The sequence below is a fragment of the Denticeps clupeoides genome, chromosome 7 (genome assembly GCF_900700375.1).
Source record: "Denticeps clupeoides chromosome 7, fDenClu1.1, whole genome shotgun sequence".
In the NCBI taxonomy this organism is placed as follows: domain Eukaryota; kingdom Metazoa; phylum Chordata; class Actinopteri; order Clupeiformes; family Denticipitidae; genus Denticeps; species Denticeps clupeoides.
Window position 1 is genome coordinate 499,364 of NC_041713.1, and position 17,128 is coordinate 516,491.

At 49.4% G+C, this 17,128-nt stretch overlaps 1 protein-coding gene across 1 annotated transcript; it reads right to left on the minus strand.

Moving 5' to 3' along the window:
- Nucleotides 1-1,525: 1,525 nt before the first annotated feature.
- LOC114794308 (neurexophilin-1-like) lies at nt 1,526-13,762 on the minus strand. Its single transcript, XM_028986781.1, has 2 exons — nt 13,320-13,762; nt 1,526-3,562 (listed from the first exon to the last, which is right to left on the minus strand). The coding sequence occupies exons 1-2, from the start codon at nt 13,371-13,373 to the stop codon at nt 2,795-2,797; spliced, it is 822 nt and encodes a 273-aa protein (XP_028842614.1). The 5' UTR covers nt 13,374-13,762; the 3' UTR covers nt 1,526-2,794.
- Between the last annotated feature and the right edge of the window lie 3,366 nt (nt 13,763-17,128).

Consider the following 17,128-nt stretch of genomic DNA (forward strand, 5'->3'; position numbering starts at 1 on the left):
CTGCTAATCCCTGTGTGTGTTTAAAACCCTGCAGTGTGTGTGTGTGTGTGTGTGCGCATGTTTGGATGAATATTAATGTGTTTGTCTTGAGGCCTGAAATTCCTCTCCTGTACTGGGAGCGACGTGTAGACAAGACAGGAAGTTAAAGAGAGAGAGAAGATGAAGGCCAGGACTTCATCATGGTCATCATTAATATACATCGTATATCGAGATTTACGGTCTACAGCTCACCTGCTTTTACACGGCCATCAGACGCGTTTTCACGTCTCGCTACGACTCCCTCCGGCCTCGCCGCCGTGCGTGTTGCGTTACGAGCCGGTAAAAGGAAGCCTCTGCCCACCTCCCCAACTGTAAATTAGCCACCAGGACACTTTGATGTTGTACGCCGTGCTTTTATGTTACTGTATTTAGCATTCCGGCTTTTTATTTTGCCCCCCTCCCTCACTCCTTCCTCCCTGGTGCATTCTCTCATTTTTTAATTTTTATAACTTCCTCCGCAGCTCAGTTTCCTCGTCTCGCTGTCATGCTGCCTCGCGCTATACGTGTCCTCCCCAGTGGCTTTATTCACACTCGTCCCTTCGCTCGCCTTCGTCCCCACCGCTGAATCCCGTCCAACTTCCAGTTTCTCTGTGGCTCGAGATTCGGTTTAAAGCGGAACATTGCGACGGCGGATACGGTGGATATGGTGGTCTGGGCGGCGGATACGGTGGGATGGGCGACAGATACGGTGGGCCGGGTGCCGGATATGGGGGATATGATGGCCTGGGTGGTGGATACGGTTGGCCGGGTGGCGGATAGGGTGTGGATACGGTGGGCTGGGCAGCAGATATGGTGGATACGGTGGGTCGGGCAGCAGATACGATGGGATGGGCGACAGATATGGTGGATACGGTGGGCCGGGCAGCAGATACGATGGGATGGGCGGCAGATATGGTGGATACGGTGGGCCGGGCAGCAGATACGATGGGATGGGCGGCAGATATGGTGGATACGGTGGGCCGGGCAGCAGATACGATGGGATGGGCGACAGATATGGGGGATACGGTGGGCCGGGCAGCAGATACGATGGGATGGGCGGCAGTGCCTTTCTTTTTAAATTGTATTTATACTCTGTATTCGTTACTGTTACTGTTTTTGTATTTAATGTTACTTTTATGGGTCAGAGAGTAACGTAATTTCAATTCTCTGCATGTCCTGTACATGTGGCAGAATTGACAATAAAGTTGACTTGACTTGACTGACTTGACTGATATGGTGGATACGGTGGGCTGGGCAGCAGATACGATGGGATGGGCGGCAGATATGGTGGATACGGTGGGCTGGGCAGCAGATACGATGGGATGGGCGGCAGATATGGTGGATACGGTGGGCTGGGCAGCAGATACGATGGGATGGGCGGCAGATATGGTGGATACGGTGGGCTGGGCAGCAGATACGATGGGATGGGCGACAGATATGGTGGATACGGTGGGCTGGGCAGCAGATACGATGGGATGGGGCGGCAGATATGGTGGATACGGTGGGCTGGGCAGCAGATACGATGGGATGGGCGGCAGATATGGTGGATACGGTGGGCTGGGCAGCAGATACGATGGGATGGGCGGCAGATATGGTGGATACGGTGGGCTGGGCAGCAGATACGATGGGATGGGCGACAGATATGGTGGATACGGTGGGCTGGGCAGCAGATACGATGGGATGGGCGGCGGATATGGTGGATACGGTGGGCTGGGCGGTGGATACGGTGGCCTGGGTGGCGGATACGGTGGGGCTGTAGCCTCGCCAGTCGGAGATCTGCACGGTTAATCTTCCATAATGAGCTGTGGCTGCAGATATCATCAAGCCTTCCAGCCGAAGAACTTCATTTGTGAGAATACAGGACATATCGCTGTCGACTTGAGCGCTTAATTAAGTCTGAAGTGTGATTAAATTAGGCTTAATTATCATAATAATATATTTCTTTCATGAGCGCAGATAACTGGCTGACTTCAGTGAAAACGCTGCACTTGGAAGGATGTGGCGAACTCGCACCGACAGTCAAAGTTATCTCAGCGTGAAATCAGGAATCCTGTCAGCAACTAAATGCAATTCCAGAACAATGGAGGCAGCAGCTGGACGCGTCCTCAACCTCGCCCCTCCTCGTTCCGTTTTAATTAAAAACTGACGCTCTTATCGCCGCGCCAAATCTGATTATTCCTTATTTCTTTTTCCTCCAAGTTTGCATATTTTCTCTCTCCCGTTTCCTCTCTCGTCTGCATTGTGCGGGACCCTCAGATGTTTGCCGTTCGGTGTTGGTTCGGTGTGCAGATCTGTGTCTGTGTGGGCGACGGTGTCTGACTGTGAAAGCGAGTACATGGCCCTTCTTCCCTATGAAGTGTTATGTGCACTGCAGCCTCCTGCATAGTAGCTGACACCCAGGGGGCGTGGCCTGGTTCTTTTATGGCACCTTGAGCTGTGGTTGGTTCTTCCCAGGACGTGTAAAGTGTTGCTTGGCCAAACGCACTAGCTGTTTGCATATATAGAGGTTTTTGCAGGTCTTCATTGCAAGTCCGTGGGTGGGCGGTTCCATAGGCGAGTAGCATGGCGATGAAAAGGGGTGGGGCAAGTACTGATGGGGTGGTTCAGTCTGGTGTTTTCGGTGAATGCTACTCATTAGGAATCCATGGTCTTCAAGGCAGATCAACTCTCTATACCCAGAATCCATCCTGTCATCCCGCTAAACCCTCCATCCCAACCATCTCCACTCCTCTCATGTTCTGTCCTCCTGCTCCTTTCCCCTCCCGAGTGGTGCCATCTACCCTGAGGGCAGGTAGGGCATCTCGTTGTGGTAGTTGTAGTCTGGGCAGACCTTCTGCACCAGCCGGTAGTCCGTGCTGTAGAAGGAGATGTAGATGCAGATGACCTTGAAGGGCTTGGAGCAGATCCAGGAGACGTGGCTCTGCGTCTGCTCCTGGAAGCAGGTCTTGGAGGGGTCGTAGTTGCACAGGGCGGTGCGCTTGCTGCGGTCCACCTTCTCGTAGTCCACGCGGCAGTTAAAGATCTTAGAGTCCTTGGGGTAGACGACGCTCTGGCGCTCCAAGTCAAATTCCACGGCTTTCACTGGGGGCACCAGGCTAACGGAGATGTTGCCCTGGCCTGTGGAGTTGTGGCGGAAGTAGACGCTGAAGGTCCCATTTCCGTGGTCCACGATCTTTCCGGTTATCAGCAGGTTGAGCCGTACCGTCTTGATGTTGGAGTAGAAGTCTCCCCAACCAAACATCTTCTTGAACTTGCCTGTCTTGACGATGGGCCTGCGCTTGACCCGCGATGTGCCTGAGGGGTCGTCTGCAGGCTTCATCAGGTCGCTGCCCAGCATTTCCCAGAATTCCTGTTTGGAGAAGGGCACGGGGGAGTGGTAGGGCAGTTCCAGGGTGGAGCTGTTGGCTGCCCGGCTCTTGCTGTGCTGCACCCAGCGGGTCAATGGGGAGAGGGAGCTGTGACTACCCAGCATGCCAAGCGGCTTAGCGTGGTCGTCTGAGGAGCTCTTGCTGTTGGGAGAAGAGTCTTCCTGACCAAGGGCCAGCTGAGGAGAGAGGAGCAGAGAAACAACAAGAGTTTATGACATAACTCTTAACAAAGTGCAGCATTTGCATAAAGACAGAAACGTTTATGGTCAACCTAAATAGGCATTTGAATATATGAATTCTTCAGATTCAGGTAGCTGCATCTGATGTTCTTGCTGTGTGTGTGTGTGTGTGTGTGTGTCTGTTAACACACATTTTGATAACCATTGCATGATAAAGACTGAGGGGTCGGGGGGAGGCCACGCACAAAAAAGAAACCGTGACAAGCAATTAAGGCTTTTTAATGTTTTAATTAAAAATGTGTATCAGCAGGAATCCACAGGAGATGGAGGTGCAGGGAGATCAGATAGTCAACTCGGTGGAAGCTTCGTCAGGAAGCTGTGAGTGTGGAATAATGGCTAATTATTGAACAGTAATGAGCCACACACACACATACACACATACTATGAGAACTTCTCATTCTTTGTGTGTGTGTGTGTGTGTTGGGGTAATTAGGTCACTGTGTTTATTAGCTACTATCAGTTCAGGTCTGATCTTCTTTATGGCTAACTCAGCAACCCTTTACTCTCCAGGATCAACCTCTAAATGGTCCCAGACCATGCCCAGTTCCTTCTCATTATTCCTCTAATTATGGTGACATCACATGAACATGACAATCCTCATTCACCTGCTGCCCCCGGTGGTTCGTATTAGTACCACATCGATCCTGCTGTGCCAATGCAAATGTTGCCTTTATTATGACCTTTATTTGTCCTTTTTGATGAAACCAAGGTTTCTGTTATGTGAAATCCCCCAGGTTGACAGGGTCGACTTCTGCAACGTGGATAGGACTGAGCTGCGAGTAGAAATAGCTGCTAAACAAGCCACGCCCACACATGCACAGATAAATCTGGCCTCAGTGTCAGTTTCTTTCTGTGTGGTGTGTCTTCTCCGCTGGCAGATTCCACGCATGTGATCTCCAATTCAGTGTGTGGCCTATGTCAGTGTGTGTGGGTGTGTGTATGTGTGTGTGATCTATTATACATTCTGCTGCCTGAGCCCTGATCCCCCAGCCACCTCCGACTTTCTTACTAAGGCTTAGGTACGCCGGCTCCATCACACACACTCCACGTTGAAGACGGTCAGTGGCTCGTCGTGTGTGGCAATGGTTCTGACTCAGAAAAAGTCCGGCGTCTCCCACTAACTATGACAGAAGGTGGTAGTAGCCCAGTAAGTAAGACATTGTGTCACTGAGCAAGACATTTAATGTCTCCAGGGGGACTGTCCATGTCACTACTGAATTTAAGGCACTCTGGCAGCATCTCCCACCTAAAGCCTCTTTAACTACGACCCCGAGCACAGCAGCATCTCCTACCTCAAGCAACTTTAACTACCACACCAAACACAGCAGCGCTTACAACATCGGGCAACTTGAACTACGACCACGAGCACAGCAGCATCTTTCACCCCTGGTTCTTAAACTACGTCACCAATCAAAGCAGCATCTCCTACCTCCAGCAACTTTAACTACCACACCAAACACAGCAGCGCCAACCACATCAGGCAACTTTAACTATGACACCAAGCACAGCAGCATCTTTCACCCCTGGTTCTTAAACTACGACACCAATCATAGTAGCATCTCCTACCTCAAGCAACTTTAACTACCACACCAAACACAGCAGAGCCTACCACATCAGGCAACTTTAACTATGACCCCGAGCACAGCAGCATCTCCTACCTCGAGCAACTTTAACTACCACACCAAACACAGCAGAGCCTACCACATTGGGCAACTTTAACTACGACACCAAGCAAAGCAGTGTCTTTCACCCCTGGTTCTTAAACTATGACCCTGAGCACAGCAGCATCTCCTACCTTGAGCAACTTTAACTACCACACCAAACACAGCAGAGCCTACCACATCGGGCAACTTTAACTGTGATACCATGCAAAGCAGTGTCTTTCACCCCTGGTTCTTAAACTACGACACCAATCAAAGCAGCATCTTTCACCCCTGGTTCTTGAACTGTGACACCAATCAAAGCAGCATCTCCTACCTCCAGCAACTTTAACTACCACACCAAACACAGCAGAGCCTACCACATCGGGCAACTTTAACTACGAAACCAATCACAGCAGCGTCTTCCTCATCAGGCAACTTTAACTATGACACCGAGGACAGCTGCTCCTCCTACCTCGAGCAACTATGAAACCAAAGACAGCAGCAACCCCCACCCCTGGTTCTTTAACTACAATGCAGAGGACAGCAGCATCAGCAGAAGTTCCAGGGTAGATCTCTGAACAGGTCTCCTGTCCCGCTGCAGCTTCTCTGAAACTTCGGTCCCCACTCTGCTGCATAATTGTTTCTGGTTCTTGTTGATTTGCATGTCATGTTTTTGTGGCGTCCGCCTGCTGTCCTGGTGGCAGTGGCATGCTGGGATACGGTAGATCCCCTCAGATCCCAACACACCAAGCTGCAGATGGATGCCACCCAAAACCAAACCTTAGGCACCCAGACACAAACACAAACAGATCTAAAAGCAGAATGCAGATCGCTTGCTGTGTTCACATCGACATCGAACATACACAGGCTCAATTGTAGCATGAAGATGTTCTATAAAGACCTTTAATCTCTCATGAGAACATGTATCACTGCGTTTTTAATGAGCACCGTGCTGGAGGTGTCTAAATCGCACTGTTAAGATGTGCCTGCGGTTGGCCAGCGGGAGGAAACCTGCCGTAAAATGTGATCCCTCTGATATCCCCCCAGAGAGCCCCCTGCCAGCAATATAAATAATGAATAAAAGCGGGAGCGGGGCAGACATATTGATTTTAATGTATTCACACTCCGCTCCTCCGATTTCGGGGTGTAGGAGGAGCGCGAGCCAAATCAGACGGCGTACGGTGACAAACTGCGCTATTCCCCCACCGCCTCCGTCAATCTCCTTTCCTGCGGTGGCCCCTCCCACCCTGCCCTCTGCAGCTGAGGGTTCTGCAGCCATAGCCTCATTACCACGAAACCAACTTTCATGTTCTTCCTGTGCCCATATGGGTTCCACCAGGCTCTCCAGGTTCCTCCATCATCGTGGTTATACTTCAGGACCTGGTCTGAGGAAACCAAGGATCTCTGACTGATATTTGAATCATTTCAAATAATTTTCATTCAAAATTATTTCAAACAACAACATAGCATTTTTTGCGTTTTTAAAATCTGAATTTACACACGTTTTATTAATAGAACTAATACATATTTAGTGCTTAATGAAACACACATGTACATATATTATGAACAGCTCCTAATTAACATTAATTTCATGTCCTGTGCATGATTTTAAGAAATATGTATTTTTAACCCTTAGCTGTGCCACACACTTCATGCTCTAGTTGATTTTCAGGGGCTGTGTGGAATCAGTAAGTGTAGATGAACATCATTAGTGTAGTGTTAGTTTTGAACTTCGGTAGTGTAGAAGCACACGTTGTCCTCGTCTGCCTCTAGTGTTACAGTCACTGAGATTCAGCGCCACTGATCAGGCTAGAAGTGAAACAGACATCATGATGCAGACAGGGGAACATGGGAAAAACACAACGTCTTCACAGGATAGTGTTACGTATGGAGTACTTGGCCATGTATTGTTACGTACAGAACACATAGTGTGGTGTAATGTTACGTACAGAGCATATTGTGGGGTAGTGTTACGTATAGAGTACTTTAGGTAGTGTTACATATGGAGAACATTGAGGTTTAATGTTACGTACGAAGCACATCGTAGGGTACTGTTATGTATGGAGTACTTTGCCATGTAGTCTTACGTATGGAGTACTTTGTGGGGTAGTGTTACATTTGGAGTATTTGGCCATGTAGTCTTACGTATGGAGTACTTGGCTGTGTAGTGTTTCATATGGAGTACTTGGTCATGTATTGTTATGTACAGAACACATCACAGGGTACTGTTACGTACAGAGTACTGTAGTGTTACGTATAGAGTACTTGGTCATGTAGTCTTACGTATGGAGTGCTTGGCTGTGTATTGTTACATATGGAGCACATTGCGGGGTAATGTTACATACAGAGCACATCATGGGTACTGTTACATACAGAGCACTGTAGTTTCACGTATAGAGTACTTGGCTGTGTAGTGTTACGTATAGAGTACTTGGCCATGTAATGTTACGTATGGAGTGCTTGACTGTGTAGTGTTACGTATGGAGTACTTTGTGGGGTAGTGTTACATTTGGAGTATTTGGCTGTGTAGTCTTAATTATGAAGTACTTGGCTGTGTAGTGTTTCATATGGAGTACTTGGTCATGTATCGTTACGTACAGAACACATCACAGTGTACTGTTACATAAAGAGTACTGTAGTGTTACGTATAGAGTACCTGGCTGTGTATTGTTACGTATGGAGTACTTGGCTGTGTAGTGTTACGTATGGAGTACTTGGCCATGTAATGTTACGTATGGAGTACTTGGCTGTGTAGTGTTACGTATGGAGTACTTGGCCATGTAATGTTACGTATGGAGTACTTGGCCATGTAATGTTACGTATAGAGTACTTGGCTGTGTAGTGTTACGTATGGAGTACTTGGCCATGTAATGTTACGTATGGAGTACTTGGCCATGTAATGTTACGTATAGAGTACTTGGCTGTGTAGTGTTACGTATGGAGTACTTGGCCATGTAATGTTACATATGGAGTACCTGGCTGTGTAGTGCTATGTATGGAGAACTTGGCCATGTACATTGTACATTAACAATGCAGCACAGTTGCTTTTCACATGTCTGAATTCTGAATACCTCAAGTACAATCATGTAAATTTGTGGTTATGTGTTCCTCCATCAGCAACCCTTTTAAAATGACGTTTGCCCCATTCGATTGGCCATGGTGACTGGAACTGGGTCCCTCATTTTTTAATAGAAATGATCAGTGTAGCGATGTAACAATATCAGTAATGTTCGGTGAAGATGACTGAGATGAACTGGTCAGCGGGGGTGCTGAAGGTGAAGTGCTGTTGAAGCTCCTGAGTGGGTTGTGCACGTTAAACGGGGATTAATGGATGATTATCCAGCCTATAAAACAAAGAGGACAAGCGGCGCCGCTCTCTGCAACAGATGGCAAATGGCTTCAGATGGAAAAGCGGCCCAGAGCTGCGGAGGTTGAGTCACCGAGACGAAGGTTGTAAAAGTGAGACGTGAGAAGGACGTGGAGCAGAGAGGGACGCAGTATCGGGGCGTCAGAGCTCCACGGTTTGCTCCTCACTGTCCCCGATGCTGAGCTGCTCCGTGTTCCGCGCTGTATACGTGTCTGCTCGGTGTTTTGCCGGATTTTCCTCCAACTCCTGTGAGTCATGGGGAGGGGGGGTCGCCGGCTCTCTGGGGGGGCCGCCGCTCTGTCGTCGCCGTGGTAATTGTGACTCATTGAGCGTTAGCGAGCGCGGGCCTTGGGCGTCTCTGCGGGCGTAAGAGGCGGAGGAGGAAGAAGGGACGATGGGGGAGGACACGGGAAATGCTGCTGAGAGGGGAGACGATCCACCAACACCAGTCGGCCGGTGAGGCAATTAACAGACACTTAACGAGACTGTTACACAACCGCCCTCCCCCGAGGCAATTACTGAGACAGAAATGGCATTTTAGTCCGAGCGCTTCACCTGCGCCATTTTCCAAAAGACGAACCAATCAGGACGCAGCGCTTAATTAAAGACGTATCGCGAACGGTGGGGACATCAAACAAAGGTCCTTCACAGCAGCACTTCACCAACCTCGTAAATATGAAAATCCGGGGATATTCCATCAGTGCAAAAGAGCCATAAAAAGTTTCGTTATTTTGCTATTGTGAATGACGCACAGAACGAACGACTGAGACAAATTCAACACGAACGACTGTGTTTATGGCTGGGAGTGACATCAATAACTCACACACACGTGGAATATTCCATAAAGCAGCCATTTTCAGCCAAATTGCACAAATGGACGCAGAAATACACTTTATTATCATTAATGATAAAATGTCGCGGGGAAGCGGCTCTCGTAATAAGCGGCGGGTCTTTGTTCTCCGACGTTGACACCCAGACAACCGCATGACCACGGCAGGATTTTCACTGTACTCACACGGACACACAAACACACACACGGGCGCGAGCTGCTGGAACAACGAAGTCCAATAAGTGCAGCGTTTCCTCTGGCTGTTGGATTGAAATCTCCGTCTCTAATATGACATCAATTTTTAATTAAAGGCCCTGGTTACTGCTCAGATTTCCAAGTGTTCTCTGACGCTTTATATTGTCTCACACACACACACACACACACACACACACAGACCTAATATGCTCACGGTGGCAGCGCTCTTCCCAACACATGATTAAAACCGGAGAGGAGCGCGGCCCTTCGAACTAATTATTCCGCACCGTAGACGGCGAGGGAGGGCAGGGGAGGTAATTTTGCGAGAAACAAGCTGTTTGACTCGTAATGAATCATTTCTCGGAGGAGGTCACCAGAGGAACGGCCGTGTTTGGCGAGTGAACGTGCATCTCGCGGCCCCGGCGGGCCCCGCCTCATTACGGATGCAGGGCGAGGGTCCGGCCCGCCTGGTGAGTGAAATGGGCATCTAGAAAATACAGGCGGGGGTTACGAGGGACGGAACTAAACGAAACTAAACTTGATTTTAAAACCCCACCCCTTCCAAACACATATATTAGACCTTAACGAGGTCCCCTCCGGCCCATTCCGCATAAATTACCGCGCTGACCTGCCGACCTCGGCTTTATTGTACAGCAAATCTTGTTTTTATCCTGCACACAATGGTTTTAAATGTGATTTAAATGAAATCATGAACATTTATTTTTTAATGATAAAAAAAAGTAACACAGATAAGCGGGTGTGCAGATTCAATCACATTAACAGTAAAAAAACAACCACAGTCTGATTTAAATTCGGTTTGTGTAAAATACTAATTATAAAATATTGCATTTAGCACCATATACTGTTATTCCCCTTTTTACCTTGACCATAAATCCGAGACATTTTCTTATACATTTACTCCTGACCTCTGACCCCCCACCTTGAGGGGTCACACTCTGTCCTGGTCATGCCTGATGGGGTCATTCGGAGAGCGACTCGCGCCGGCCGTGAAAAGTCTTTTTCTGTCTGTCCCTCCGAATATGTTTGTTCTTGAAAGAGTCGTTTAATGAGCAAATATTCGCCCTGAGATACGAAAAGAGAACAAAATCTCCATTGATCCTGCGGCATTTTCTGTTTTTTTCCTGGCTGTAGAACGCTGAATCATTCAGAGAACGATTTAACGAACGGAACGCGGGACGTCCCTCGCCGTTCAGATTAAACGAGCTTTAGCTACATCGACTGCGCTCTCCCAACCTCGACCCAAATCCTGCATCCGCCGCTGATAATGTATTCCTGGGATCGTAGCGTAGCCACAGCATGAATACAAACCTGCGCATCGATGCGCCTCGGGTGGAGAAAGCCGCGATTTATTTACAACAGCCGAGCAACTCCGAAAATCAACATTTCAATGAATTCAGATGAAACTGAACGGAACGTGGAGAACATTACTCTCTACTCCCATTAAACCCAGCGTCAGGAGGGCCGTACATTCCGACAGGCCTGTTCACATCACGTTCTCATCACATTCACATCACATTCACATCATGTGGTGTTGGTAGTGGGCGTGGTCACTTTCACTAGAATTAAAGCGCCTGATAACCTGCATGTCGGTGTTGGTAGTGGGCGTGGCCACGTTGACTGGAATTAAAGCGCCTGATAACCTGCATGTTGGTGTTGGTAGTGGGCGTGGCCACGTTGACTGGAATTAAAGCGCCTGATAACCTGCATGTTGGTGTTGGTAGTGGGCGTGGCCACGTTGACTGGAATTAAAGCGCCTGATAACCTGCATGTTGGTGTTGGTAGTGGGCGTGGCCACGTTGACTGGAATTAAAGCGCCTGATAACCTGCATGTTGGTGTTGGTAGTGGGCGTGGCCACGTTGACTGGAATTAAAGCGCCTGATAACCTGCATGTTGGTGTTGGTAGTGGGCGTGGCCACGTTGACTGGAATTAAAGCGCCTGATATCCTGCATGTTGGTGTTGGTAGTGGGTGTGGTCACGTTCGCTGGAATTAAAGTGCCTGATAACCTGCATGTTGGTGTTGGTAGTGGGCGTGGCCACGTTGACTGGAATTAAAGCGCCTGATAACCTGCATGTCGGTGTTGGTAGTGGGCGTGGTCACGTTCGCTAGAATTAAAGCGCTTCATAACCTGCTTGATGGTAGTGGGCGTGGTCACGTTCACTAGGAATTAAAGCGCCTGATAACCTGCATGTCGGTGTTGGTAGTGGGCGTGGTCACGTTCGCTAGAATTAAAGCACCTGATAACCTGCTTGATGGTAGTGGGCGTGGTCACGTTCACTAGGAATTAAAGCGCCTGATAACCTGCATGTTGGTAGTGGGTGTGGTCATGTTTCTGTATTAGGGGTATTAGGTGTAGAGAACAGAGGGAAATGGAGGAGAGAGGGAGGAGATGGATGCTGTGCTACAACTGGGCGTGTCACCTATAGACAGGAGGTGGTTAAATTATCCAGAATGAGGAAGTAGGGGTGTGACAGCTGTCAATCGTAGCTTCAGGCTCCTCCCATTTTTAAACTTGATTAAAATTCATCTAATTCCACACCAACAGAAAGAGTAACGTCTCCACCGGTTGCTTCCTGTTGATTTCTGTAAATCCAGACGGTAAAACCGCGGTACCGTACACCCCACGCTGGTGTACGGTAGATATATCAGATATTCATACTTCTCATATCTGTCTGTTGTATTCGCTCTCTTTAGAACATAATCACATGCGAAATGAATGCATGATTACGGCTTTTTGTGGCCGTGGTAAGATAACGTCTGGGGACGCCTTTCAGTGGCGCCGCTTTGTCCACACCTCTGAATGTGTTAAGGGGACAATATTAGAATGTCCTTTATGACTTTTTCCATATCTTTTGTGATCAGAACATGACCCGTGATCCTTGGCTCGGCAGAATCACCGAGCCGCCGCCATTCATCTGCTTTCAGGAATATTGAGACGAGTGACCAGGGCGGGTCACCAAGCATCTTCGTATTTTATTAACAGTCTAATGATCTTGCTGATTGGCCCTGCTTGCTGCCCCCGGTGTCTGATTGCTGTACTGCACGTCACACATGTGTAGAGGTGACCAGGCCCCCGGGTACGGGGGTCTGGGCCGGACACGCCGAGGGTCACGCACCGAGTGTCGGCGCATAAATCACCGGTGCTTTACAGCCGCAGCAGAGGGGGACGGTGGCTCTGCGTCCCCCTCCATCCATCTTTCCTCTCCCCCTCTCTCTCCCTCTCTCTCTCTCTACGCTTCCGGCACATTCCTCAGCCCTGGAATCCTGGTCTTCACAAGTGAAATTAACGCGGAATAATAATGTACCATAATCAAATATTAAAGTCCATTTCAGAATAACTGTATGGGAACATGGTGGCATCAGTCAGTTGAGCCGTTAATTGGAGGACAGGCTGTGGTTAATCATCATGTAACGGGAGAAGGTGGAGAAGGTGGAGAAGGTGGAGGTCTCTTCATATCCCAGCAGCTGCAGGGACGGACAACTTCTCCGGTGGAACAAAGTCCCACAAAACGAGGTGCTACTGGGCGTGAAGATGAGCGGATCTTCTAGGCCATGATGATTGAGCTCCAGCAGCCTGGCCTCCTGACCATCTGACCATCTTCTGGTCTACAGAACTTTTCTCACCGCGGCGGCTCTTACCAGACACGCGGTCCCGTTGAGGAGCAGCAGGATGAAGCTGCGGTCGCGGCGCATGGTGGCGCTGCGCGGGTCCGAGGGCGGACGTCGGTTCAGGATCCCGCGGAGTCCAGACTCGGTCCCATGTCCAGACCCCGACCGGCCCGCCGGACCTCAGTTTCCCGGAAATCCACCGGCGCGCGCCGCCAGATGCCGCATCACCGGATCCTCCGGGAAACAGGGATCCCCGAACCCGAACCCGAACCCGAACCCGGATCTCCGCTCAGCACGCGGCAGCGGCGGCGCGCAGCATTTCTGGCGGGAGAGACGAGAAAACCCGCGAAACACGGCACATCTGAGCGCGTGCGGAGTGTTGGTCTGACGTTTTAAACCTCTCTCTCTCTCTCTATCTCCCTCCATCTCTCTCTCTTTCTCTCTCTCCCTCTCTCTATCTTCCCCCCTCTCTCTCTCTCTCTCTCCCTCTTATCTCTCTCTCCATCTCTCTCTATATATCTATCTATCTCTCTCTCCCTCTCTCTCTTTCTCTCTCTCCCTCTCTACATCTCTCTCACTTCAGCCCGCCCAATCAAACATCTCCTCATCTCCACCTCCCACCACAGGAATCTCCCAGCAGATTCACTTCTAGGAGTGGCGATGTGAAGGTGCGGCGTGGTGAAGGTGCGGCGTGGTGAAGGTGTGGTGTGGTGAAGGTGCGGCGTAATGAAGGTGCGGCGTAGTGAAGGTGTGGTATGGTGAAGGTGCGGTGTAGTGAAGGTGCGGCGTGGTGAAGGTGTGGTGTGGTGAAGGTGCGGCGTGGTGAATGTGTGGTGTGGTGAAGGTGCACCGTGGTGAGGTGAAGGTGCGGTGTGGTGAAGGTGCACCGTGGTGTGGTGAAGGTGCGGCGTGGTGAAGGTGCGGTGTGGTGAAGGTGCGGCGTGGTGAAGGTGCGGCGTGGTGTGGTGAAGGTGCGGTGTGGTGAAGGTGCGGTGTGGTGTGGTGAAGGTGCGGCGTGGTGTGGTGAAGGTGCGGCGTGGTGTGGTGAAGGTGCGGCGTGGTGTGGTGAAGGTGCACCGTGGTGTGGTGAAGGTGCGGTGTGGTGTGGTGAAGGTGCACCGTGGTGTGGTGAAGGTGCGGTGTGGTGTGGTGAAGGTGCACCATGGTGTGGTGAAGGTGCGGTGTGGTGTGGTGTGGTGAAGGTGCACCGTGGTGTGGTGAAGGTGCGGTGTGGTGTGGTGAAGGTGCACCGTGGTGTGGTGAAGGCGCCACCACACTCCCTGAGGAACTGTCTCTCTTCTGCACGTTTCAGGAAGATGATGACCTGGCTCGGCTGAAGATGAAAGGTCATCATTAGGAGCGTACGATGAGTTGTGTGTTATGTGTGGTGTGTGTGTGTGTGTGAGTGTGTGTGAGTGTGTGTGTGTGTGTGGTGTTGTGTGAGTGTGAGTGTGTGTGAGTGTGTGTGTGTGTGTGTGAGTGTGTGTGTGTGTATGTGAGTGTGTGTGTGTGTGTGAGTGAGTGTGGTGTGTTGTGTGTGTGTGTGAGTGTGTATGTGTGTGTGAGTGTGTGTGTGGTGTGTGAGTGTGTGAGTGTGTGTGTGTGTGTGTGTGTGAGTGTGTGTGTGAGTGTGTGTGAGTGTGTGTGTGTGTGAGACTGTGTGTGTGAGTGTGTGAGTGTGTGTGTGAGTGTGTGTGTGAGTGTGTGTGTGTGTGTGAGACTGTGTGTGTGAGTGTGTGTGTGTGTGTGTGGTGAGTGTGTGTGTGAGACTGTGTGTGTGTGTGTGTGTGTGTGTGTGAGTGTGTGTGTGAGTGTGTGTGTGTGAGTGTGTGTGTGTGTGAGTGTGTATGTGAGTGTGTGTGTGTGTGTGTGTGAGTGTGTATGTGAGTGTGTGTGTGTGAGTGTGTATGTGAGTGTGTGTGTGTGAGTGTGTGTGTGAGTGTGTGTGTGAGTGTGAGTGTGTGTGTGTGTGAGTGTGTGTGTGTGTGTGTGTGTGTGTGTGTGAGTGTGTGTTCGCTCTCTTTATTACACTCGGAGCATGGGTGAAGTTGAGCAGGAGCTTTCTTGATGAAACTACGATGATTTTGGCGCCGTGGAGGATCATGGGATTTGGGATTTTACCTCCCAAATCGAGGTCCAGGGAGTAAAAAGTCTTATAAAGCACCGTGGGGCACAGACACACACGTTAATTCATCATTATGAAGCCATAATTCTAAATCTGCATCTGCGGGGAGCCCCGGCACGGCTCCTCTCCACCCCTCAACTGACCCCACATTTCTCCGCCGTGAACCCCGTAAAGCTCTTGTTCTCCAACACTGAAGCTGGGATTAATGTGACATGAAATGTGGTGACTGCTGCCAGCTGGAACTGAAGCCTGCAAATCACCCCGCTGCACCCCAAAAAACCCCAACATAAACCAGCCAGAATAATAACGCATGTTCATACCAGTGCTGTAATCCAGTATCACACCTCGAATCTCATCTGAGTCCCCTGCGGGCCACAGACAGACAGACAGACAGACAGACAATCTATCCTAGCGGTTAAGGAAGCGGCCCCGTAATCAGAAGGTTGCAGGTTCGAATCCCCGTCCCCACACACTGCTCCCTGGCACCTGTCATGGCCGCCCACTGCTCACTCAGGGTGATGGGTTAAATACAGAGGACACATTTCACTGTGTGCACCGTGTGCTGTGCTGCTGTGTCTCACATGTGACAATCACGTCACTTTGACTTTGACAGACAATCAGACAGACAGACAGACAGACAGACAGCAGCGCCACGTGCAGCAGCCTCTTCTCTTGGTCTCTGTCTCCCCCTGGTGGACGTTTTCATTTCTGTTATTTCAGGCAGCAGCGCTGCAGCTCCGGGGATCCGCTTCACTTGGGATTCTTTTAAATAAATTCTGCTTCCCTTCTTAAAATGGAATTAGAATAAGACGGAATATTAAGTGAATTATTACTGAATAATTTATTGAATGGGATTGCATCATTTCATCCTGTAGGCAGTAATTATTCATTTTTTTGTTACAGGATGAATTCCATGTTAGATATGAAGATTATTTTTTTTTGGGTGGGTGGATTATTTCTCACTCGTCACCCCGACCAACCAACGCTTCCCCACAAGAGGGCCTCCGCCGATCAGGTCTCCTCCTCTTCCCTCTTTCATTCTCCAGGATGATCTGTGTGATGAACCGGACAGTAAAATGTCCTCCCTGCATGCGTCCCATGTTTCAGGGGGAAATTATTGGAGGGATTTGCAGCCATCTTGACACAGAACAGACTGAAATTGTAATGTTGGCTTCATCTGTGTCTGTTGATGGTTTATGGCTGTGGATTATGGCTCAGTCCTTTTGACACACACCATGTCCTGGAGTCTCAAAGTCTCGCAGACTGTTTTGTTGGTTTATGATTGACGTAGGACGTCTGTTTCCACGCCTTCGCCTGCAGATCCTGTACGCAGCATTTTAAAATCACATGGTGCTTTATATTGTTATTCCACAGTAGTCTATTCAGAAACATAAAGATTATAAAAATTGTTAAAACCACACACACTCACACACACACGTTCGTCCACCATGTTTGTATAAAGCAGGTGTTACGGGCTTCGGTAGCCACAGATGCATGAGACCCGTTTCTCTAGACGGTGAAAACCCATAAATTACTTAGAAACTACACACAGTGTTCATAAAACTCGATAGCAAATTAGTATAGTTCTTTGTGAGAAATATTTTAGAATTTAAATAGCTGGATGTCGGTATCGTTTCCCCGCCATCTCTAGTTTTGGGGGAATATGAACAAACTTTTTAGTTTAGTTTATTTTTAAAAAAGTAAATTGTTACAA